The sequence below is a fragment of the Tinamus guttatus genome, unplaced genomic scaffold (genome assembly GCF_059628265.1).
Source record: "Tinamus guttatus ecotype Peru unplaced genomic scaffold, ASM5962826v1 Tinamus_guttatus_pri_ptg000480l, whole genome shotgun sequence".
NCBI lineage: Eukaryota > Metazoa > Chordata > Aves > Tinamiformes > Tinamidae > Tinamus > Tinamus guttatus.
Window position 1 is genome coordinate 417,149 of NW_028289014.1, and position 24,918 is coordinate 442,066.

The window sequence follows — 24,918 nt, forward strand, 5'->3', positions numbered from 1 at the left end:
ATTAGTTAGAGAGTCCAAAACAGTCGACTAGATCAAAAATATTAATTTTCCAAAAAAGGATTAAGTATCTTAAACTGGGCCCTCTTTCAAACAGTGCGAAGTCTGGAGCCAAGCTTGAGTAGTTGTTGCGCAAACCCAGACAACAGTGTTTCCCCTGCAAATCTGAAACAGTGATATAGTCTGCTTTATTTCAGCTTAGCTGCCCTGATTTCATGGGTTGACATTATCAGATCATGTCACTGAAAGTTTGTGTCACAGCTGGTTGCAGCTGTCTAAAACATCAACAAAGATTTCAACATCAGCCCGCAATGCTGATGTGCAGCAAAACAGAAACAGTGTGCAGCTAAACAGAAGTTTCAGGCAAATCATCCATTTCGTCAAATGTATTCAGGGTGTTTTTGCTATTAGTTCTTGAATTATCTTGATCTTTACTTGGATCTGCAAAAAAATGCATTATAAACAAAACAGGATATGGTAGAAACTGTGTAACTGCAAGATGAGGTTAAAAAATAACTGTATTTTTTTAAACAATGAGTTGTCAGTTTACTACCATATCTCATGTAGAACCTTTTCTCTGTCTGTCCCTTTTGCCTCTTAATGAGATCATTCTATTAAGAATTGTATGTACTAATTGACTAGAGAACAGCTTCTAAGCTAATCTCTCTGATCCTCATATGCTCCTATGGTAACTCTGAGGCTGGCTGCCAGAAGGACATCTGATACCCCAATGTTGGGTCATTTCTGTATCATGCTTCCAACAGTGTCAGCAGATGGTATCTTGAATTTCCTGGTTAACATTCCCAAGGGGCAATTTGTCATCCAATATGTATCACAAAATGTAAACATGAATCTTCTGGGCTAAAACACAGCAAACTATTGGGTAGAGTCAGTGTGACTTCCTGCCCAATTTTGCAAGGATATATATGACTATGCAAGGAGTAAAGCAATGTTACAATGACAATTAGTGTTTTCTCTCTGTTGAAAAGTTATTCAGCCTTACACCTTCAAATGCCATGAGAGAATGTAACTCTTTGATCAAACATAACTGCTTAGAGAAAAATGACTAATGGGAAAGAAAAACACATGACATTTAGGTGCTGCAACATAACTTACAAGAATTAGTGACCAACCCTCTCTCCAAATCATTCAAAATAAGTCTATGGCCCCACCATATTAGCCAGCAGTTTCTCTAGGAGTAAAGAGAGTGGCTGAGGATCCAGATTTTGAGTTTATATTTTAAAGTATATTAAAAGATTACAGCATTAAAAAAAAACCAGTTTTACAAACACAGTATTGGAAAACTCAGCAGTACCTGTTGGCCCTGGATCTTCATTAATAAATGAAACATGTGTTTTCCACTCGGTCCATTTCACTTCGTTAATTCTGTTTGTATTGTATATAAAGTGTATTATTAGAATGCATTATCTTCCAGCTTCCCAGCTACGCCTCCCCTTTGATTTCTCCATTCCTCTTGGAATTTTCATGGTTTACCACCAATACCTGCTTTGCTAGTACTAACAGGATGAATGTCTTTTGCAATATTATGTATGGTATGTGGAAGAGAATGATGCTCAGACTATTTAATAATTTCACACATTATGAGCACAAGATTGGAATTAATAGTACGCATATGAATTTCTCATAAAACAGCAAATTTTTTCAATATGCTAATCATATCAATTAAGAGTCAATTATAATTTCTTTTAAACTAATATTCAAGGGAGAGTACAACGAAGTGACATCTATTGGCAAAGACTTGGCATTCATACATCAAAAATGTAGATGAAGTTGAAGAAAATCTGTTGTCTGCCAAAAAAGCCTAATTGTTTTCTCCTTCTTTTTAACCACTGATAACAGCTGAAAACCCCTGATTGGAGCTACTATCTCTTCATATAAAATCTAAGCATTAAAAGCAGAAGATGTGTAGAGAGAAGCTTTGAAGAGGCTTTTAACGTAAATAAGCTGGAAAAAACATTCAAAGTAGAATCAGTAGCACGATATTGTATCATTGCTTTACCTTAAGCACACCCTGCTGTCATTTTCAGCCACTTTACACCGTTCTCCCAGTTGGAATTTTTTCCTCAAAAATCGTGGTAAGAATTTTTCAAATTCCAAAATGGTTCTAGCTCTCTGTTAACAACAAGAAGCAACACAACTGTAGCTAACCATATTCAAAATTGCCTGATTTCACAGCATACAGTTTTCAGGCTCCATGTCTCATCATAACATGTCATGTCTTCTCTCATCATGTGTAATCTACACTGACATCAACAGCAGCAAACATTATTTCATACCACTTGTTATTTAGCATGCACAAGTAGGAAATCTGCATCTTTCTCTAATTAGTCCCACTGCAGGAGGCATACGCAGAGACAAAGCAAGAAAGCTGATTCTAGGGTCAGTAACATGCAATGCCACAGTCATGCAATGTTCTGTCACAGGGATGTATGTCCTGTAGTTGGATGCTGCCAAGCACACAAAGCAACCCTTAATTCTGACTGTGTCTTCTCTGGCAGCTTGAGAGTCTGAGGTGACTAATTTTGGTAAAAGGTCAGACTCACGTAGGCTATGAGAAATGGGAGTGAAGTCTGGCATTGCACAAATTCAGGAGAAGCAGCTCCAGAACAAAATATATTACCGTTATCTGGGCAGCTCATAAAACACACCTTCCTGGTGACATATCAAGGGGATTGTCATAAAGGTGTGTGCATGACTGTGCATGAAGTTGTAAATCTGAGCCCCAAATTACCTTTAGAATAGCTGTCAATTCCAGACTTACTAGGTTATACCAGTACTACAATTAAGTAATTTTCATTATTTGTATCCATATACATAATCCCATCTATCTGTGTGGTAAGTGAACATAGGTAAGGCTCAGGAGATTTTGGCCAGTGCATTTCCACATCTCTAAGCGAACAAACCTGCAGTTTCCAAATGTGCTCACTCTCCTTAGAAATATCTTCCACAGTCTCTCCCATTAATGCAATAAGCATGTTCAAGAGAAGAACAAAAGTCAACACAACGTAAGTTATGAGAAGAAGAAGAAACAGCACTGGATACTTGGAATTCTCTTGGATCTCGAGATCTCCCAGTCCCAAGGTGAGCTTGAAAAGATCCATCAGAACAGGGCCCAGACTGTTGGAATGGCATTCCCCACCATCTGGGCAAGTTTCAATCAAAGCAGCAAGAGCTGAGAGAAAAAAGAAAAAATTGATGTCAATAGTGTTTTATGCATACATTGTATTTTATCCTAAAGATATCAAAATGCACTGCAAAGTAAAGAGCTACAGCTGCCCCAGCAACATGCACAGCAGCTGGTAAAGGGGAGATTAGCAAGATGAAGTCAGAAAAGCCCACGTCCAAAGGAAGTTGCAGACAATTGAACAAGAGCCAAATTACTTATCTGTTCAGATAGTCTCTAGACAGAGTTTAAAACCCTAAACCTGACTTCTAAATATCCAGCAGAAACCCCAACATGAGCTCTCATCATGAAAATAGGGTTCTTATTCACAATAATGCCAAAATTTTTACTCACACAAAGCATCAGTGCTTTTCTCCAGTAATATTTACCTACGCCAAATCCCAGCAAAAACACGATATAGACAACTAAAAACTTAATCACATCTTGAAGGATGACCTGAAAAATAAATATTTATCAGAAAGAAAAATTAGAGAACTAACTATAGGTCTGATTTTTCATGATATGAGTGACAGCCTGGTATGACTGTGTGCTTCCAAGAGTGAATATAACAGTGCACAAAAGTGGCATCACAGAGGATACCGCAATTATACAGCATAGCTCTATGAAATGAAGAACACAAACACACACACACACACCCCTTACTTGCATATTTAATACAATGTTGTTAATTTTAAGAAAATAGCCCGGTTCTGCCATTGAAGTGCATTATATAGTGCACTCTGCTGACTAAAACCAGGAATTTTCAATGTGAACATCCAAATTGCTGAACACGCATGCTTGGAGTTATATAAATAAGGAAGCACCATAACAAGGGATGTAAAAAGAAATATACTTGCCTTTTGAATCATAACACTGTAAATTCCCATGGACTGGAAACCTCTGGTGAAATAGAGCATGTTGGCCCATCCTAGGGCCATTGCCAAAACAAGACACACAAGGTGTTCTTTGTAGGAAAACAAGTACAAAAAGACAGAGAAGATGACAAGCATAGCTTGTATAAAACTGTTAAAAAACAAACACATTATGTAAAAGGAATGTACTAGCACAAAACCAACAACACAATCAACAAATCTGAAAACAAGAATTCTTTACTTTTGCTTCACTTCTAGTTTCATAGTTCATTCCATTCTCTCCTATGAACTATAATTTAACAATAACATAGGAAGTAGAGAAAATTTAAGTATATTAACATGCTGTTATGCTCATTAAAGTTTACTTTCATTAAACTATTCTCCCAATAGCAGCTGGTTAATGTATATTTTTCTGACAAGAGAGGTTAGGAATTCTGAGCAGCATCTTTGAAATGATTATTAATGCTTTAGCTTAACAAGCCGTTAAAATCATTGCAGAGTTTCCATGAAGCTCTATGCAAGGAAGATGTTAGCTGCTGCAATAATCAAATGCAGAGCGATTTAGATTAATCTTAGCACTGCCTTAAATTCTACCAGACAGAAACAGACCCTTTTCCCCCAAAGGGCGATTTCAGACTGTCTAATTACAGAATAAACCCCCCGCCCACAACCTTTCTTCTCCCCTACCTCATTCCCAAGTATAGTCCCATCTTCAGCTTTTCTAGATGTTTTATCTCTTAAAAGTGAGTATCTACTACAGCTGTACGTACATTCTTCATGACAGTGGGATAGATAAGACATGCTACATACTATATACACACAATAGCAAACGTGTGCAAGCCGGACTTACAATGCAAAGTGGAACCAGGCATCGGAGAGAATGGATTGCAGATCTGAAGGCCTGAGCAGAAAGATGGTTATACTCTAGGTAGACAGATATATAAGATACAGAGACACTAATGAGAAAGCAGGTATCATAACTGATTTTTCAAAATCATTCATTTGAAGTTGATCTTAAAAAACAAACAAACAAAACACTTAGTCTTACCTCTTTTATGGCTAAAAATACCGCTCCTAACATAACCATCACCTGTCCCGATAGCTGCAGCCATCCCACACCACGTGTTCGTGCTAGTGGATAAGGTGGAGCCTGCAAGACATGTCCAAAATGGACAGGAAAGATTGAGTTCAGTATGTGCAAGGTAAAAGGCAAAATACTAGGAAGCCTTATGTGTGTAGCCCTCTGGGTACGCAATTTCTTCCATTTCATTCACAGTTTTCTTCATTGAGGATTTACAGGACCAGATCTATAACATGCATATTTGAAACAAAAGTTTTTTTCTCAGTTTGTTAGAAATTAAGCAAAAGAAAAAAAACTTCTCATGCTTTCATAAATTTAACTACTTCCCTTTGTATAAAGGTACTTTTGGAAGGCTTTTGCGAAACACATATGAAATTATCTCCTTTATTACTGATCTCCTTCCTTCCAGATATGTAGATCCAATGTGGGAGAACCTGGTCTCACTACAGTCAGATATTCTAACATCTAACAACCTAATCATCTAAATCTAACATCTAAACATCTAGACATGAATTTTCAAGTTGTTGTACTCACTGCATCTTCACTAGGCCTGTGGTAGGAAACTAATGTTAGTGTTACATTGTACAGAAAATAAAAGCAACATGACATGAAAAACATCCGTCGTGCAAACTTCTTCCATTTCATTCTCAGAAGGGAATTCAGAGGCTCCAAAGTCAGCATTTCATGACGATTCTGTAGAAGAAACCAAGCAATGTTTGAACTTGTCACTTGTAGGGAAACTCAGACTACTTCAGGCATGCATTTTATGCATTTCATTCAGCATCTGTCCTTGTTGATCCAGAAACAAATCTATGCTTCAGGATGTATGTCAAATCCTGAACTGGCAAAATACAGTTTGTTTACTGCAACTCGCACTGCAATAAACTGCCATGCTCTAGTGAGGCATAATTGAGCTAAAATTGTAATGCAAACTTTTGGTCTGGCCTCCTGCAGGAGTTTTATTGCAGTGTTTAACAAATGCCATGCTAGAAAATATACAGAGATTTTTAATAACAAGCAACTTACACCAATATCTGTATTATAGACTATGATTTCCAGTACTGAATTGTCTGTGGTGGTATCTAGTTCTGTCAGATCGTAAAGGGAAGACTGAACAGGACCATAAGCCCAGTCTGTGAATTTTCTTGACAGGCTCCTGTTCGGCTTGTCTTTTATCTCTCTGCTGAGGATGTATTTCAGGATCTAAAACATTAAGAAGATCAGTGGTAAGCAGATGCATTCTTCTTCATGGGAAAGGAGAGAGCATGCACAACCTTGCCAAAACCTGCACCTTATAGCTATTCCATTTTCTGTTAACTTAATTAATGACTTGCTTAATTATGCTATTTTCAGTTATTTACCACAATAGAACCATGTGCTTTCTGAGGGCCAAATACTGTAGCAGTGCAACATTTCTGGAGAGTTTTCTGGAATTATTCATAGGTTCTATAATTATACAAGTGTAACAGAATAAATGCAATATTTCTGAGCTAACTCTCTTTCTAAAAGTGTCTCTGGCAGATCTTGAGAGAATAAATGATAAGATGAAAGAGTTTTAAACCTAAAAATATGTAATCATTTGTTTATATTTTGCAGCTCAGCTCCAACATTCCCTTTTCACTCTTCTTTCACTTTTTTATAAAACAGTACCAAATTCCAAAAAATGCAAATATATATATATATATATGCATAAAAGCAAATTTTATGTTAATCTTTAAAGCCATAGTATCAATATCAGGTTCCAGAAGTTAAAATTCTTGGCTAAAATTACACGTTCTACTTGGAAAGGTTGAAAATAGATTTCATTCCTGTTGCTAAGCTCTCAGTGAAGGTGTTTTTATTTCCTTGCCCAGCAAGAAGCAGGAATGAAGCACAAAATATCAAAACAGTCACTCAGCGTGATAGCAAGATTGGTACTGTGAGCAAATCACTTCTAGGTCACGTGGAGCAGCACACAGTGCTGAGGACAGCTCTCTTTGGCCGGGTCAGGCCCATCTTCTCCTTTGCAGGACAGAAAATAAGCACAGCTCAGCATGGGGCAATGCCACCAGCCCCAAAACACCAAGCAAAGTGTCTTGAACCTGGCAAATTTGACCAAGTTTCTTGTCACTGTCACCACATTTAACTCAATGCGTCTTTATCTCCTTCTCCAAAACCTACCTCTGGGCAACAGACTGGTTTGCAAGGCTGTTTCTAAATGAAGGAGAAGGGTTGTTACAGAAAACTTGGAAGAGCAGAAGCACAATAGAAATACCTGCTTGCATTTTGAATAAAATTAGCTCATCAACACTATTGATTTTTGGTACAACATAACCAGCATGGAAAACTACCTATCAAAGCATGCTAACATCCAAGTACATGGTTGGTCTACACTCCTTTGCTGTATTCAGTTTCTCTCTAGATATTACTGAAATAAAACCCACCTCCAGTTTCCCAGTTTTTGCAGCTAACTGTAGTGGTGTCAAACCCTCCTTATTCTTCGCTGTTTCCAAATTTCTATTTTTACTTTTTAGTAAAATCATATCATACATTCTGATTACAAAGTCATTCTGGGTTTTAGAGTCTTCTGCCACAGTAACCAGTGCATGCAGGATATTGTTTCCTCTAGAATCCTGAGAAGCAATGTTAGTCCTGCTGTTGTCCATTAATAGCTGAATTATGTCAGGTTGGTTGGTACATGCAGCTAATGCCAGGGCAGTTTCACCTACAAAATTGCAAAACATAGCAAGTGCTCACAGCTTATTACAAACCACATTACTGAATCACATTACAAAAGAAGGACTATTTTAAACAACTTTAATATGTTAATGGACCTTAACTATCCTATTAGATAGAATTTAGCTCCTGGTTTATAGAAAAGCTTAATCTATATGAAAACATTATTTGAAGAAAAAACTTCAAATTCAAATTTGTTATATTTTACTTACCACTCAGCATTTAAAAGTAATTGCTTTATAATAATTTCTGAGTATTTGCAATTCATTGCCTTCTGGCAAGTTATTTCTACTTATATTAAGTAAAAAAAATAAAAGAAAAACACAAAAGTATTGTGTCATTATTGTGTTTTGCGAGTGAGTTTCTTAATCTAGCTTTAGCTACAAAATAATCTGTGCTTGCCCCCTCTTTGATAGAATCTTGCTTGGTTGCTCCTTTCCAATTTTTTCAAAGAGATTGTGCTTCCACTTACCAAAATAAAAACCTTCATGTTTATGTTTGGGATTAAAGAAAACACCTTGGGCATGAGCATTGACATCAGCTCCTTTTTCTATAAGGATCTGAGTGATTTCAGATTGTCTTCTTTCAATGGCGATACTTAGAGCTGTCTGACCTGAAAGAACAGACACAATATTTAAAATGTCAGATCTCTCTACAGCATTAAGTACTCTGATGTTTCATGATAGATAGCACCAGCAATACTGAATAAAAATAGATTAAAAATTGTAAATTATCATTAGAATTCTTGAGGAAAGCAACAGATGATACATTTGAGCCTATACCTGAAATTGGTGTCAGATAGCAATACCTTTATAATTATCTTCTGTGTATGCTGCATTGATGAACCTCTCCAAAATACCATTTTCTTCTGCAAAGGACAGTAGCGTATTTACTACCTCATTTGTGTTTTGGCTGATGTTCAGCAGAGCTTTCATCAAACAAGTTTTGCCAGTATCTGAAGCTGTGAATTTTTTCATCAGATAATCTGCAAGAGTGAATTCTGAGATTAAATCATGGTAGGTTTTTTTATTTACAGAGGAGATGAAAAAAAAATCCAATCTTTCGTTTGTTGTGGGTGGAACCTGGGTGAAATATATGTGTGCACAAACTATTTAGCAGATAATTATTGCGCCCTATTCACTCTGTATTTGAGCTATGCTTATGTGGAAAGACCACCTATTCAGAGATGGGTACTCATGAATAAATTCACCAGTGGACCAGACTTTCCTCTTCCCGACATCTCGCTGTCCTGTTAACTCCAGCCAAATGCTAAGCCCTCTTAAGCACAGGTTTCCCTGGCAGAAAGGCCACAGAGCAAAGCTGTTTCCACCTTCTCTGCCTGCTCTTGCAGGCTACACATTGCAAGTTCTATTACTGCAATTAAACTGTTTACTGCAATTAAAGCGGTTTGAACAGCCACACCAGCTTTGGGTCTCACGCTGCAGAAGGCTACCTTGGGTACAGTACCTGCAAACAGGTAGCTTTTTGGATATCTTCTTACTTCTACATGAAAGCCTACGTGTGATATGCATTAAACTGCAGCCAGTTGACTTCATACTTACAGGCAAATAGTTCTTGCATGGCAATATTTACCAGTTTTATCTGGTAAACAGTAATCTACTGTTATAAGAGGTAACAATCTTCCTTTAGGCACACAGCTTACCTGGCGCAGTCATGTGTGTACACGAGTTCAATCTTTCCTTCAGCTCTGCAAGCAGGCATTGCAGTTCTTCTAAATTCCCCTCAGATACTGCCCTAAATATGTATGCTTTCAAATGCTTCCGGGCTCTAGTCTGCTCAGGTCCTTGCGATATGTTAGCACTGAATTATCAAAAATAATGAAATAGACAATTCAATTTACTGTGTTTTATTTTCTATGTAAGAGAAGAAGAAAAAGAAATAGAATTACTTGCCCCACATTATACCTTCAAGATACTTCAAGTACCAAATATTTCTGCAACCAGCCACTTCTCAACATTTACAGAATTAAAAGATTTTTATAAAAAGCGTTATTTTCCCCATGATTTTCCTGCATTTTCATCACTTTGTACATTTTTCTAATACAAAAGCTTCACTCACCAACTCTCCACATTGGGGCTATATTCAGTCACATCATCCTGAAGAGACTGTGGGGAATCCACATCATCTCCATTTCCAGATGCACTGAAATTAGAGAAAAGGATAAGTGCTAAGACAGGCAGACATCCTGGCAAACTGCATGAAGAAACAGTCAATACTAGGAAGCAGCATCTACAATAGAGCCCAAATTAATCTGACATGTTTAATTCCATCATTTTATCTGCCCTGTGTATTTTAAAATAAATGATAAAAATTAGAAGAATCACAGCATTTTATCATGTTAAAAAACACTATGAAAGCAACTTATTTTGTGTATTTGTGTTATTTCGTTACAGCTCCTGATTTTTTTTCTCAAGTTTACTGCTTTTTATGCATTATCCTGAATGCAGAGATTATGTTCTTCCTCTTTGCACGCTGAATTTGTCATCTACCACAAAACAAATTTTAAAGGAGTTACTGTGCATGGATTGCAAACAAAAACGATATACCTAAAGTTTTACTGTGTAGCACACTGTAGGTAACAGAAGAGGATCGTGCAGCTCGCTTGAATGGAAGCTTCAGGCAAAAGAAATTGAAAAGTGGACCCTAAACATATATTTAAGTAATAAATTCCACCCAAAATCCAATTGGATTGGTATTTTGTAATTATAAACCTTTTCCAGTTATTTTGGAACACAGATCTGACTTAAAAATGAATTGTCCATGACATAGGAGATTAAGCTATTACTGAAAAATTTCACAACAGTTAAATGGACAGTAATGAAGAGATTCTGCACTGCTCTGCAGATATTCCCCTGCCTTTGAAACAAGGCTGGTAGCTGAGAACCCATTCTTATTCAGTCCATCACTTCTCTGCAGAACACCGCAAGGAATCTGGTGACAATGTGCATGTGTGGTGTGCAGGTCTGGCTGCAAATGACAGGAAAATATTTGGATGCTTCCCTGAAACCTAAACAGGATTGTCAACTAATTCCATGTTGTTGACCAAGCACACAGAGAAAAATATTTAGCCCTTCTGATCTCAGGCTAGATTTGAAGCATATTTTCCTTATTTATAATTATTGGCCTTCAGTACCTCTCAACCTTTTTGCAATTAAGTGTATTCTTCCCAGTCATAATTTTTCTCTATTCATGGATATAAATTTCTGTCTTTAAGTATACTCAGCATCTTCCTATTACTTGATTGCTGATGAGCAGAGAGGATGCCAGCACGCAGCTGAGAAGAGGGCTGGCTAGACTAAGCTGTGGTCTGCAGGCTAGTTTAGCAGCAGAAAATACACAAATGGGTAAGCAGGTTTCTTCCTAGTATATCACAAAAAGGGTTCTAGGGAAAAATACATACATATATATATATATATAGAAAGAGAGAGAGAGTATTGTTTTCAAATTATTCAAGTTTGAGGCCTAATTTATTTAGAGTAATTGACAGCAATATATAAAGAGAAGTGATTTGGCATCCAGAATTCTCTTTACTATAACCAAACACTATGAAACCCACCTGAAATTTTAGCTCTGAAAGACAGGGAGAAATGAAGAGTAAATGCTGAGAAGAAAGTAGCTGTATTTGCAATGCAACAACTGCAAATGCATCTGTAACTTACCATGGACGTATATTTGAATCCATAGGTTTTGAAAACACAGGAGGAGATACGTTATTTGGAGTTACATTACTTTCATAACCATCAATCTCTAGAAAAAAGTGTGAACTGTTGAACACATTGCATTAAAAAAAAATGTTAGTAAAAAGGCAAACCACCATAAAACAAACAAAGCAATACACACACACGCCTTGGACAAGCTTGACATTTTATATTTCCTGGCATCATATCTAATAAAATGCTGGAATAGAGGCTTATCTCCTTCTTCCTGGGGGAATTCCAACCTGAGACACTGTGGCCAGCACTTTTGTGCTAGCAGATGGGCAAAAGATCCTGAGATAATTTTAGGAGACATGGCATCGGATCCTGACATGTCTAAGCAGTCAGCGCAGCAGTCTAAAAACAACCTTGCATCCAACCTCTGTGCAAATAGCAACCCCAGCCATTTATTGAGCAGCCATACATGTATACACACATACATATGCTTTTGATCTACTGCATTTTAGACTATATATATCCAGATGGGAACCAGTAAGATGGGTCATTTCAAGACCATCAGCAGTGATAAACATTAAATCAGAAAGCTGGAAAGGTCACATGTTAAATGACATAAGACATTGCCGCCCTCCAGGACTGAATTTGTAATCTCACCAGTCAGAGCATGACATTTAAGGATACCCAGCTAATGGATAGCTATTTATAGGGAAAAGAAAGAAACATGAAACAGCACAGCGAAAAGGAGCATGAGAAAAATAGTAAGATTTAGCCCTTTAAAAGCCTGAGGAGCTTGGAGGGAAAAATGAATGGCTTGAGATTACTAGATATGATTAAACCATTGTTACTTTTCACATAAGAAACAAATTCTTCACATAAGAAAAGAATGTAGACATTCTCCCATGGCCATAGTTTAGAATCTATCTCATATTTCTAAAATATTCCAGTGAGTACCTGGAAAACATTTCAAATTCACCTAAGATACGTAGCTTAGACAGTGGGGTATTTCTTCCTTTCTTTTACCCACACCCTCCTCACTCCACAAAGAATCCAGTGGAATTAAAGTACACATATTGATGTTAAAATGCAGTATGTTGTTAGGACGCTACTGTTGCTGCCTGCTAAAAATAGCACAATCTAACACCCTTCTCATTTTCCAATGTTTTTGTGATCCAAGTGTTAATTCACTGTATGTAGATGTTTAAATTTATATAACCTTTTAATGTTTGAGAAGGGCCTGTAAATGCACGTAGCAAATAAAATGTGACTTCCGGTTAGCAGGACTGTGTCCCTGCAATCACTTAGGCCGGGAGCTGCTCTTTACAGGAGAGCAAAAACCTAGACACACAGGACCATTGCCATTGCTTATAACCACAGTTGCCAGATTCACAGGTGCTGCAAATCACTGTTGCTTCTTTGGCTTCCAAATTTGTTGCAGAGACTAAGAAGGAAAAAACACATGAGTCCATCCTGTTTTTTTTTTTTTTGCATTCCCTATCTATGACGTTCAGGACCTGTCCCAACAGGCAAACAGCTGTTGGTGGCCACAGTAAACCTCCAGAAAGCCCAGACAAGTGCTGCATTTGAGGCTTTGTGGATCATCTCGCCTGCCCTTGACTCAGCACCAAGAAGGGAAGTGGTTGTTGCCAGCTGACCTCCCTGAGAGCAGCTCCTGCTCTCCCAAAAGTGTAAAACAAGTGGGCAATTGCCAACAAATGCCCAAGCGCTTACGTGGCCGTGGTGTTTGCTGTCAGGGACACTGCCCACAGACACAATCAGGCTCTGACAACGTTGGCAACGCTCCTCCCAGTCTGCCTGTTGGTTTTCCTGTTCTTAATTATATACTGTTAGTTCACCTGAATACCAGGGGCTTCAAGAGGGGAGAAGGCATTGCCTTCACCGCGTACATAGGGCCAGGACACTTGACGAGTCACAAATGCCACCCGCTGAGGTGAAGGAGCCGCTTAGTAGTGCGGTGCACCAGGAGGAAGCACCAGAAGGACAGCAGCAGAGAAACATGTAATTAATAGGACATGTTAAGCCTCTGTATTAAAATTCACATGATGATCATTCCATATATCACAGGAATGTTGTTTGCCGCACCCTGAAGTCTCGGCTGTGAGATGGGAAACCCCCCCAGGTCACTGCTACTGATGCCACAAAACTGAATGTGCTCGTGTAACTGAAGGGCAGTATTTGTCAGTGTTTGCTGTAACTAGAGAATCTTCCATGAAATCGCCTCTTTTTGAAGTACTTTTGAAGTACCGTGAAGTACCGAGTTACACAGACACCTTGTCTCCCCCTTTTACCACTACAGTGATGATACAAATGAAAAACTTCTTTTGAACTTAATGACAGAAGGAGCAATTGGGCCACCCAGGCAGTGGGTCTCAAATAACTCATTAGACCATTTCTGTAGAAATGAGACCATTTCTGTAGAAAGTGATTCCTCTGATTATTAAGAATTATAAATGTCAGAACAGCCACAGTTCCCGGAGCCTTGAGAATTTCAAAAATTGCTATAATAGCTTGTAATTAGCCACAGAGTTAAAAGTTTATGAATGAAAATACATGCTCATTCTACAGCAACTATCAGGCATGAATAATTACTATTTCCATATTCATTTTAAACACAGACCTTTAATCCACATCATAATTCTCCCACATAAATTATACATGAAAATGAATATTTTAGTCTATAAAGTACTTGAGAAAACACATTAATCAAAATCCTGAAAATTAGAGCAAATTCAGGTTTCTGCCTGCAGTGGGATCTCTCAAACCACCTGTTATGCCAGTCCTCACCTCTTAATTTCAACTGTCTCCCCGTTTTCTCTCATGTCTTTATGTGAGGCTAAGTTTGAGATACTCCCTTTTTCCAGGTCAGCCTCCCGCTTATTTAAAGGCCACAGTACTCTGCCATGTGATCTTTTTGAAAAGATCTCTCCACCTTCTCTTACCAAAACATTAACTGTTGTTACACCATGTTCTTGTAGGCTTATACAGATGCAAAGAGTAGATGAAGAAAGCCCAGGAGACATAAGACACAAGCTTAAGACTGGTGCAAGAGGATATTATCTCTGGGATAGGGATTAAGTTCCCATTGAAGTGGACACATTATACACACAACTGCCAAAAATACAGGATAACCTTCAATTTTCTAACAATAAAAGCACACTTTTTTAGGTCCCATCGCATTCAGATGGGACATAAAAAAGGTTTTGGTGATATTTCAGTGCTAAGATCTACTAAAGGAGATAAAAGAGGTATTTTTATTGCTGAAGTCTTACCTTTTCTTTGTGGGAGTCCCTTCAGTTTGCTGGTTTGAAGCAGGGGTAGCAGATGAATTTCCCTTCTTGTCCATTAGTGGAATAATTTCGTTGTTATCTTTAATCATGGCTCTGTAGTAGATAAGATTTAGTTATTAAACTTCCTGTTTATTCGAAGAAATTATGGTGACTATTTATTTCCACTCTCTTCACACATAAGCACACAAATCTTGAATCTCTTTGTTTTTCATGTCAGTTAAGCACACACATACCATTTTGTGTGTCAAGGTTGGAAGGTTACAGTCTAACAGAAGTGGCACAGCAAGATACCATAAATCCAGGAGAACCATAACTTCAAGCATGCACTTAAACTGAAGGGAGCCTGTTGATCACAATTACAGTATGTGTTATTTAGAGAAAAAGAGCAAAATTAATTTTATAAGTGCTCCCAAAGTTTGTGAATCTCTTCGGTTAATCCAGGGAATCCATTCTTAGTTATCCAAGATAACTTTAGGAAACTGGTAAATTCCATGAACATCTGCTGCAACGTGTACAGCATCTGAAGGAAGGTTTCAGACAAGTGCAGCAAGCACAGAAAAAAGCCCAGGACTTTTTTTTTTTTTTTTTTTAATGTGTTGGAATAACAGAAGCAACAGTCAGTCTGAATACTGACCCCAGGCAGAGCTCAGCTGAATACAAACTACAACATGGATCACACCTCACACCAAGGACTTTGTGTCCTGGTGACACTTCTTAATATTTCTTCTGGAAAAATAAAATAAAAAGGAAACCCCCACAACTCTACTAAATGTGAACAGCCACCAGCACGTGACACAAAAGGACTGTAGTGCATGTATCTGCCTATGAACACTCACAGCATGAATTCTGTAAGCAATAATTAATGATTATGTTCCCATTTCCCAATATAATACTTAAGGGCATCATTTTAAATCACCAAGGATAGCTTAAAAGAGAGGAAATTTAAGATCCTTTAAAATTCACTGCATGTAGAAATAACTTTCACAAGGTCAAGGATTTATTTGCAAGCAAATTAGGAAAGTGCTCCCCATAACCAAGGATATACTGTAATGCCTGCCTGCAGGTTTGAACAAAATGATGTCCCCCTTCCTGTCTCCACTTTTCTTAATGTGACGAACGTTCAAGAAAAAAATTATATTCCTGTCAGTGTTGCCAACTAGATTTTTTTCATTCTATGGGAATAACAAGATGCAGAAAGCAGACTGTGGAGTGTGTTTAAACAGACATGATCACTGGTGTTAGAGAGGAAATGCACACATGCAATATCCTACTTGAATCAAAATCCATGAGTGTGTTTATGACGATTGTTTAAATATGGGAAGTTTTTGAGAATTTGCAAGGCTTGAACACCTGCAAATGCACTTATATTTTTTTCTAACTAACAGGAAAAGAGAAGAAATCTGAAATATTGAAAATTACCCCTTTCCTTGGAGGAGTTTATTGAAAAAAAGGAACATATCTGAAGGTTGGTTAATACGTAATTTGAGTTAGGAAACAGTTTTGTCCATGTCTTTGAAAAATGCAGTACTGTAGATCTGCAGACACACTGCATCAGTTATTAAAGCACAGCTAAAAAAATCACTGCTGTCTTGTTTAGTTGACAAAAATCTGCTATTTATTTCTTAAAGAGTGCCATAAGAATACACTGAAGTTTATGAGAACATTAAAGACATGCTTCCCATCCAGAGGAAGTGATAAACAAAACACTTGACATAAATCAGCTGTAAGGGGAGTGGAAGAGAGATGGGCACTAAATACTTTCAGAAAAGCAGTGACTTGAGAGAAAGAATAGCTGGAAACAGACCAAGAACAGATCAAACCAGGGCAGTGCAGATACAACACGATGCTTCTGCAAGGGCCAGCTGCAGGAGTGCAGGTTTAAGCCCTGTCTGCAGCCAGTTTTCACAGCAGAGGTTTTAGCAATGGCTTAAGAACAGGCGAAGTGGTTTAAGAGATGAAATGTTAGAGCACTGAGGTTGTACGATGCAATGAAAGACCATGGAACCACCAGTAATTCAAGCAAGCAATTTGGGTAGGAAAAAGAGGAAAGATTCATTTTTGCATACATGGACTTGGACGACTGGATTGTGCTGTCACAGCCACAGAGACTATTTTAAATGAGATCTCAAGTCTGCACAAGCAAATAACTGCAGGCACAGCAGAAGCAGCAGCAGCACCTTGCTCCTGCGTGAGGTAGCGTCTGTTCCTCATTTGTAATCACGACTAATTGCATGCTCAGGTGAAAAGCAAGGCTGGACTTTCAACAGTATGGCCTATGGAGCTCACTTCTTGCTCTAGCTTTTCCTCTGCACATCTCATGGAAGCTAATGGAGTTTTTTTTTATGCTTATCAGCTTCTTCCCACTCTCTGTCTTGTTAGTTTAATGACCAACTGTTTTCATCGTCATCTGAGATCTCCTCCTGCATCTATGGTATATAAAATAAACACAGCAACAGTACAGAGAATGTCAAATCACATGATGTGCAGCTTGCATAAGCTGATACAGCCTGCCTTCTTTCCATGTCACTATTTTACTCTTGTTATCTAGTTAATTATTACCTTCAGGCCACCAGAGAGGTGGTTTATGTGAACTGGGCAAGGAGACAAAAATGCTATGTTGATCTGTAGCATTAAGAGTTACTTTGGAGGGGACAGTGAGTACACTGAGGGCTTAATATCTCGCCTTGGTTGTGCTGGGGATAAGAAAAGGCCATTTATCTGCAATGGTGAATGGGACTACAGCAAGTGGTACTTTGTGCTCTATTACAGGTTCTCCTCATGCTTACAGATATGTATGATTTTGCTGGTCTCAGGTATCTCTTTACGTCACTGCCAGCACAAACTCAGTAGCTAAAGAGAGAATTGTACAAATTGCGAGAAACAGACACGCTGCCATGGGAGAAACTAATTCCTTAAGGGCAGAGGAGCAGAAGCAGCTACTAATCGCTGTTTAATTCACTGGATCCTCTGAACATCTACAGCACAGACCACCCTTCCCAGCACCTACAAGCCAATTCTTACCAGCTCATAGAAAAAATATCTCCTTAACCTGGAGAAAGATGATAAAACCCCATTTTTGCTTTCGTGTATTACTTATGATATAAATCCTATCAGGAGACAGTTACTCTTGATAGAGTTTTGTGTTTCTCTAAGGCTTAGAAATTTTTTATTTTGAGAGACTTACAAATTTAGTAGAGATTAGGTGTTATCTAAAAGTCATTTTCTTCTTGGTGATAAAGTTGTTCCCTCCAAGAAAGGCTTCTTTAAAGAGAAATTTTAAAGCTCTTTGAAGAGAAACCCTTCTTACCCGAGGAAAATGCTTTTGGCATTTTAGTTTTGACAGTCACTACAATAACTGAGACTTTCAATAGGAGGTAAAAATAGTATTTTAAGTAAATTTGTATGACAGTATATTCTGGATCCTCTTAGCACAGAAATTAGAAAAAGGTACAGTGCATCAAAATGAAAAAAATATGAAGGCAATTATCTTTTTTTTTTCTCCCACTTCTGAATGTTGGCAATGGGACACAGATCAGGAGAAAGATTAGTAAGCTAGAAAAATAGCTAGAAGCATAACAGAGCAGCCTTCTCTAGCTGAAAGATAGGTTTAGCCTTTCTCTTCTTAAGATTTCATCCTCTACAAGAGCATCACACCTACCCAAGCACTCCCAGCAGCACTCAAACAACTTACCATGGTGAGGAAACTTGCATTCAAGCATAGAAAAGGCACCAGAGGCAGGATCCTGCTGATGATGTGGCAACATCCAAAGGCGCTAATCTGCTAAAGCAATAAAGCTATAATCAGGCTCAAAAATGTCCCAAAAAACGCAAAGACACCCTCCTTCAGTGGAGTGGTTTTCCCATCTGACGGCAAGCACAGAAGCGCAGTGCAGGAGCACTGCAGTCTTACCGGACCTGTTGCATTGCAAATTAGGCAGTTGAGAGAAACTCGCCAGACAACAAACTCTTTACTTCATAGCTGCCAAGCTGGGATGACACACACACGTGTGCAATAATTATGTACCAAAGCGTTACTAAAGCCGAGTCGCTTAAAGATGACTTAATGGCAGCAGGAGAGTGTCTAAAGCAACCACAGCCCTCTGCAGTTTACGCACTGTTTTCAAAAGAAAACTGCTGCGCACGCGCATTTGGGTTGCCAATGACGTCCCTTCACGTCACACCTAGTTTATGGTGTGTTATGGCAAAACACACGAGGTTAAAAAAAAAAAAAAGAGAGAGAGAGAGAGAGAGAAAAGGATCATGGTAAGTGTTTCAGGAAGCAAGAATATTTGCCTCAAAACAAAGTCAAACCTGCAGTGTGAAGCACGAGGGAGCACTGCCCTGTCTCTGGAAGTGAATTTGCTTCCCAGAAGCGGCGTGATGAAACGGGCTATGCCTGGACCAGCTTAATTTTGCCCCAGGAAGATCTTTGGTCTGATGTGCTGAGTGTACATCCTGCTTTGCCCTAGGCAGATGTATGATGATACACTCCCAACCTTGCACCAGGAAGGCGGGACACATCTTGCCCAGTGACTGTGCCTGGTAGTACCCTATGATATCCAGACAGCTGCTCTGATGGACTCCTACGTGCAGGTCAGCTGTTTAATTTAAGATATTCTGAGGTTGGAGAGCCACATGTGAAAATAGGCAAAGTAATTAAAAAAAAAAATGCGTAAAGGTGCAACTGAGGATTCTTCTTTTAACTCTCATCTAAACCACAGTACCAGACTGGTTAAGAAACTCCTCTGGTAAAGAGAGAGAAGCTGAATTTGGCAGCAAACAGTACCTTGAACTCTGAAAGCAGCTAGACCTGAAAGGCCCCACATCTGCTTGGCTTAGCAGGATACAGGACCTAGCAGTGGGGCCTGTTTCTTACGCAATGCCAGGTACCCGAAAGAAAAAACACAGGAGAAACTACAGCAAGAGAGTCCAACCCCTTCATCAAACCTGCCTGGGAAGAGGTGCAGACAAGTACAAGAGCTGCAACAGTTCACATGCTTGGAGGTCTCACACTGGATTAACAGCATCTCACTCCATTGTAAGGACAGTCTTGACTTACTGTACCAAAGTGGGGCCTTTTCTTTGCAATTCTCAGACTTGGGAAGCGCAAGCCCAGACTGTTTCCGACTAATCCTCCTGAAAACAGATAAGAACAGCACATGTTGGATATCAGTGTTGTGAGCTTCAGCCGAGTTATTTTTAAGTGCAGACTTAAGAGGCAGGAAGCGAGGCAGAACTACAGTAAGTTACATCTGTGCAAACATTTCCTTATGGTTTTAATCATTAACCCGCTTACCCTTTATGTTCCCAGACCTGTTCCACCCTGGGGTTTCTGACAAGGCCCACATTTTTCAGAAGCCACGGAGGGTTTTGCAATAAGCTGCGTAGATCATTTCACAGAGTTTTACAACAGTTACCAGCTGCTTCAATGTCAAAAGGGCTTCAAACAATAATGTTTATGCTGCTTTTTACCAGTTACTAATAGAGACGCCATAAAGGTCAGAAACATTAATACCTTGGCACAGGCCTCTGATGAAAAATGGCTTGAAATGTTAGTTTTGAATAGTCTGCACAGTACCAGTAAGCAGCACATTTGCAGCCTATTTGGCATTCATTATTTTGTTTTTCTAACAAGCGCTAGACTTGCTAGAAACTAAAATGAGCAAGATGAAGGAAGCCCCAGATGGGAGGGATTGAGCATTTGGAGATCTGCCATCTGACATCAGGGAGTCAGAGCTGCATTAGCTGTTCTGCTGTTACGTGACATGATCAGAATAAAACTCGCTTTAGGAAGATATTCAGATATTCTCTTCTCTGATTTTTGCTACCCTGACAGGGACCCACTAAGAGGAAAAGCATTGTCTAAAAAGTATTTTTAACATTAATGGGTAATAGGGAGAATAATTGTAAATTATTTATTGCCAGCATACTGTTCCCCTGATGCCTTAAAAATAATCCAAAGCTTAAATATTAAAATACTGCATGCCAACCACCAGTATCAGCCAGTTCCCCTGAGCTTAATGTTTAATTGATTCACAAACAACTCCATGATTTTTCACTGTGCATTTAAATTCTCTTCATTTCTGTAGAAAAGATTTCAGAATTGTTGTTCTGTTGTGGGGAGTGTGCAAGAGATCACAGACAGACTTTGGGCTTAAAAGAATGCGTATGCATTTGATGCTAGCAGCATAGCTTATGTCGAAGAGCCACATGAAGAGGTACTTCAGTAGGGCATGATGAGAAGCATAAGATATTACCATTTTCCCATAGATTTTTCCAGCAAACTTGAAACCAGATATAAGGAAAGGAAGGTCAAACGGTGTGCTGCTGTGCTACACTGGTGCTGAGAGCATAAACACAGACAGCAATCCACAGGCAACATAGCAAGGCAGAGTTTTCTCCATCTTATGGGCCTGTTTTCTGACACTGAACTCTTGATTTTTAGGAGTTAGATTTTCTTCATACATTCAGGCCCCAGTATTGAAAGGGTTTGTGTTATTGATTCCTCTTCAGTTAACTATAAGTGGCCAGTTGTCTCCCTTGCAACAGATCTTTTTATGCCACCAGAAAACAGAGCAGCAGAAAAAAAAAGGAAACCCGTCTGTACATCTTAAATCGATAAATTGACCTTGATCCTTAACGCTTCCTGGGGCATTTTGCACAAACTGCATAAGGGAAAAAAATAATTAAATAACTATTGCTTAGCTATTGCTTTATCAGTGTTACTATTTCTCTTTCAGTTTCTCATATTACAAAAAATGAGTCTGATCCTGGATTCGAAGAGAAGTGTGCTGCTGTTTTCACAGCAGTTCATACAAGTGTTGTGCTAGACAAAAAACTGTGAACATTTTTAGTCAGTTCTACAAAAGATTTGTTTAATAACTGTACCTGAATTTTCATCACATCATTCCTTATTTGTTGTTCAGATCTTGCCAAAATTCTCACTTTCTGTTTAACTGTTTTCACTCTAAAATGTGAAAGATAGGGGACTTCGAGAGACAGCGGACCGAAAATAACAATTTTGGACATATACACCATGCAATATGCCAAGCAAATAGTTAAAAAACACATTTTCGGATGCAGAGACTGCAGCTAGCAAAATTAAACAGTGTATTCCTGGTTGTGCATTAAGAGATTCAGTAACATTATCTCCCCAATTCATTCACTCTTAAAGTTAAACTCATTATAAGATTGTATCTGTGAACTGCTACACCTCTATGGAGAGCTTGTCACTTCCATCCAGACAACTGAATGGCGACTGCAAATATGTAAGTATTAGGCATACTATGAGATAAGAGATTATTGTGGACAGCTGAGCAATAGAGATATGTATTAGGCTGTACATATTTTCCTGGAAAATATTACTGGGATATCACTGAACAGTTGGTACAGTCCAGACTCCAGGGGGAAGCCAGCCTCTCTAGCAATATTGCTACGTACGTTTGCTTGACAGTCCTACCTGGATTTTTGATTCCCCAAGGACTCCTGCCATGGTAGATAGTCACAGTCACCAGAGGACAGGGAAGCGCAGTCACCCTCCATCACAAGCATCTTCTCTGCAACTGTGTCACTATACGTGCAGCTTATTTGTTGTCACTTTCTTTCCCTCAGGAGAAGCAAAAGAATCTGGTATTCTGAAGAAATAGCACCATACTAGCACTGTCAAAATTACCCAGCAGCCAGGCATTTAATTAAATTTGCTAAATTCAGATTCCTCCAGATGCAGCTGTGATGCCCCAAGACCTTTGCCTATCCCAATGAGCAGTACTGCCCATGGCACTCCTCAGCCTGTCTCTAATCTGCTCTTGTCTTGTCTTTCATAGCTGAGCTGCTAGCTTTGAGGGAGAAAAAAAAATCCCACATTTCTATTTTGCATTTGCACAGCAGTGCCCCAATTCATGGCTAGGGCTCACAGAAACTATTCAAATATATGTAAGAGAAAAAAAAAATAAGAGAGGCTGATCTTAGGCCCCAGTTTCTACCACTTCCTCACTGCCAAGGAAAAGCACCATCTCCCTTTCTCCATTTTTGTGCTCCTTCTCCACCTGTTCGTGCAGTCATCTCCACCTGACTCACTCCAATTCCTGCACTAAGTGCAGGCACCTGTGGCCACTGCCCAGGGAGCAGCTCAGTCATGAAGTGGTTGGGATTAGCATAGTAAAGATCTGCTTGTGTTAGCAGCACCAGCGTTTGCCTTCAGGTCATAACTAACCCCTCTCTTGGCAAAACTACAGGAGACTCCATAAACACCAAATAATAATAAATGCTGAGAAGAATGATCCTATCATTCTTTTTCTGTCTCTTTTCTCCTCCTATCTGTACTAGGGGCAGTGCTGCCTGTCATTCCCAAGGTGCAAGCTAAGAAGCTAACGATGTAGCCCTCACAAGTCTTTAGAGATGCACAAAACTGAACTTCAAACATCCTTGTGTTCTTCTTCTCACCAGAGTAAAAGACGAATAGCTTGTTGGGTTTCAATTATGGATTTTTGAAAGGAATTCTTTCAACTGCTTTGACAATTTTTATGGTTACATTCTGCAAACTCTATGAAATAAAATGATATATGTCCTGAATTATGTTGATTAAAGAAACAGGGATTCTTAGTCCTCTAGATGGTGCTACTATTTCAAATAAAGCAGCTAGATCCTAGAAGAGGATGCATTGTTGAGATGCATTTCTATAATACTTGAGGAAAAAGAAGCACTGTGAGAAATCCCACTGCTATAAATACAATAGCTTCAAACAATATTTCATTTAATAATGTGAGCAGTAGCAGGTACTGTGTATGTAAATATATTAATTGCTTCTCTTTAAGAAGAGTGAATGTTTCAATACCTTACTAAGGCAGAAAAATTATAGGATGTGTTGTTGAAACTGACTTTTACGGGCTTTCTATTTCTTTGGTTTCCAATTTTCTCAATAACCTGTTGCTGGCCCCTCCAGCACACACACCACCCCTTTTCAAGTGCCGTGACTCATGTGGATGTTCTCTCACCACAGGCTTTTGACACATCGCGGGCCAGGCAAACGGCTCTCTCTGGCAAAGGGCTGTGCATTCTGGTGCAGTTTTGCAGAAGTAATTTAACACTTCTGAACCTCAAGTGGAGTCCCAGGAACAGTGCACAAGTTCAGACTCAACCTCATGCTTTAAAACTGCTGGCATAAAGACACTTGCATTCGCACCCTGCCTGTACTTGCACATTAAAGGCTGCTAAGTCTTAGTGCTTTGCTGATACCCAGCACTACAATCCTTGGCCAGTTATAAGTTGCAATAAGACAAATTTTCTTACCCTTAAATCCTTTTCGTAGAAACTTTTTGTGAGGATGTAGAAGTCCCTCCTATTCTTTTCTCTTTCCAGAGTTCCTGTCTGTAATTTTGAACGTCTGCCTATTTTCTGACAGTTTTCCTGGTCCTGTGTATATCAAGCCAGATTGATTTGCAACATCAGATCTTTCCTCCTCCTGTTGCTATTAAAGTCAAGAACAAAAAGTTTCTGATGCTTAGATTACCGTTATACATTATTATAAATCTGACCTTTGAAATACATATTTTCTATAACCACTATTTCTTACTTTGTGCAAAGTTCATCTGTTATCTAAATGAATGTCAAATTTGAGATCCTTTAGCCTCAGTAGTAATAACTGAATTCTGGAGTTTACTCAGACACTGTAAGCATAAAATTTATTTCATTGATTTAACCATCCAACATTTAAAATTTCATAGAATATATTTGTTCTTGTGTCACGAAATTGGGGCCTGTATTTTCTCACACAAATTCTTTTTAAAATATGGGAAAAAAAGTCTAAAAGCAAGAAGAACATAGAAAATCTGTGTTTGGGGTTGTCAAATGATGGCCATGATGGCCATTTTTGTAGAGGTGCTTATGTTGTTTCCATACGATCAACAGGAGAATACCCAGGGAAGCTCCTGTCAGCTAATGATGCAAATGCCAATCTTCCTAGTATTCCCTGGGCAACACAGTCCTTCATGCCATAGTGACAGCTGATGACTCAGGGGAGAACGCAGTCTCTTCAAAAAAAAAAAAAATGCATGAGAGCAATTTGAAAGAGTAAAAGAAATAGATGAAATCT

The 24,918-nt window shown here is 38.7% G+C and overlaps 1 protein-coding gene across 1 annotated transcript; it reads right to left on the minus strand.

The window, feature by feature from the left end:
• Positions 1-290: 290 nt before the first annotated feature.
• Positions 291-14,917, minus strand: TRPV3 (transient receptor potential cation channel subfamily V member 3). The gene is made up of 17 exons (XM_010224979.2): positions 14,811-14,917; positions 11,530-11,634; positions 9,929-10,012; positions 9,513-9,670; positions 8,658-8,834; positions 8,322-8,462; positions 7,558-7,838; positions 6,161-6,337; positions 5,669-5,827; positions 5,102-5,203; positions 4,904-4,977; positions 4,039-4,204; positions 3,571-3,637; positions 2,922-3,190; positions 2,018-2,130; positions 1,313-1,383; positions 291-438 (listed from the first exon to the last, which is right to left on the minus strand). Exons 1-17 carry the CDS (start codon positions 14,915-14,917, stop codon positions 344-346), a joined length of 2,346 nt encoding a protein of 781 aa, XP_010223281.1. The 3' UTR covers positions 291-343.
• Positions 14,918-24,918: the final 10,001 nt, after the last annotated feature.

Coding starts and splice junctions, on each gene's coding strand:
- TRPV3 (XM_010224979.2), bottom strand. CDS start 14,917: ATGATTAAAGATAACAACGAAATTATTCCACTAATGGACAAGAAGGGA. Junction 11,635..14,810: donor GGGACTCCCACAAAGAAAAG/GTAAGACTTCAG, acceptor TGTGTTCAACAG/TTCACACTTTTTTCTAGAGA. Junction 4,978..5,101: donor TATTTTTAGCCATAAAAGAG/GTAAGACTAAGT, acceptor CTGTCTACCTAG/AGTATAACCATCTTTCTGCT.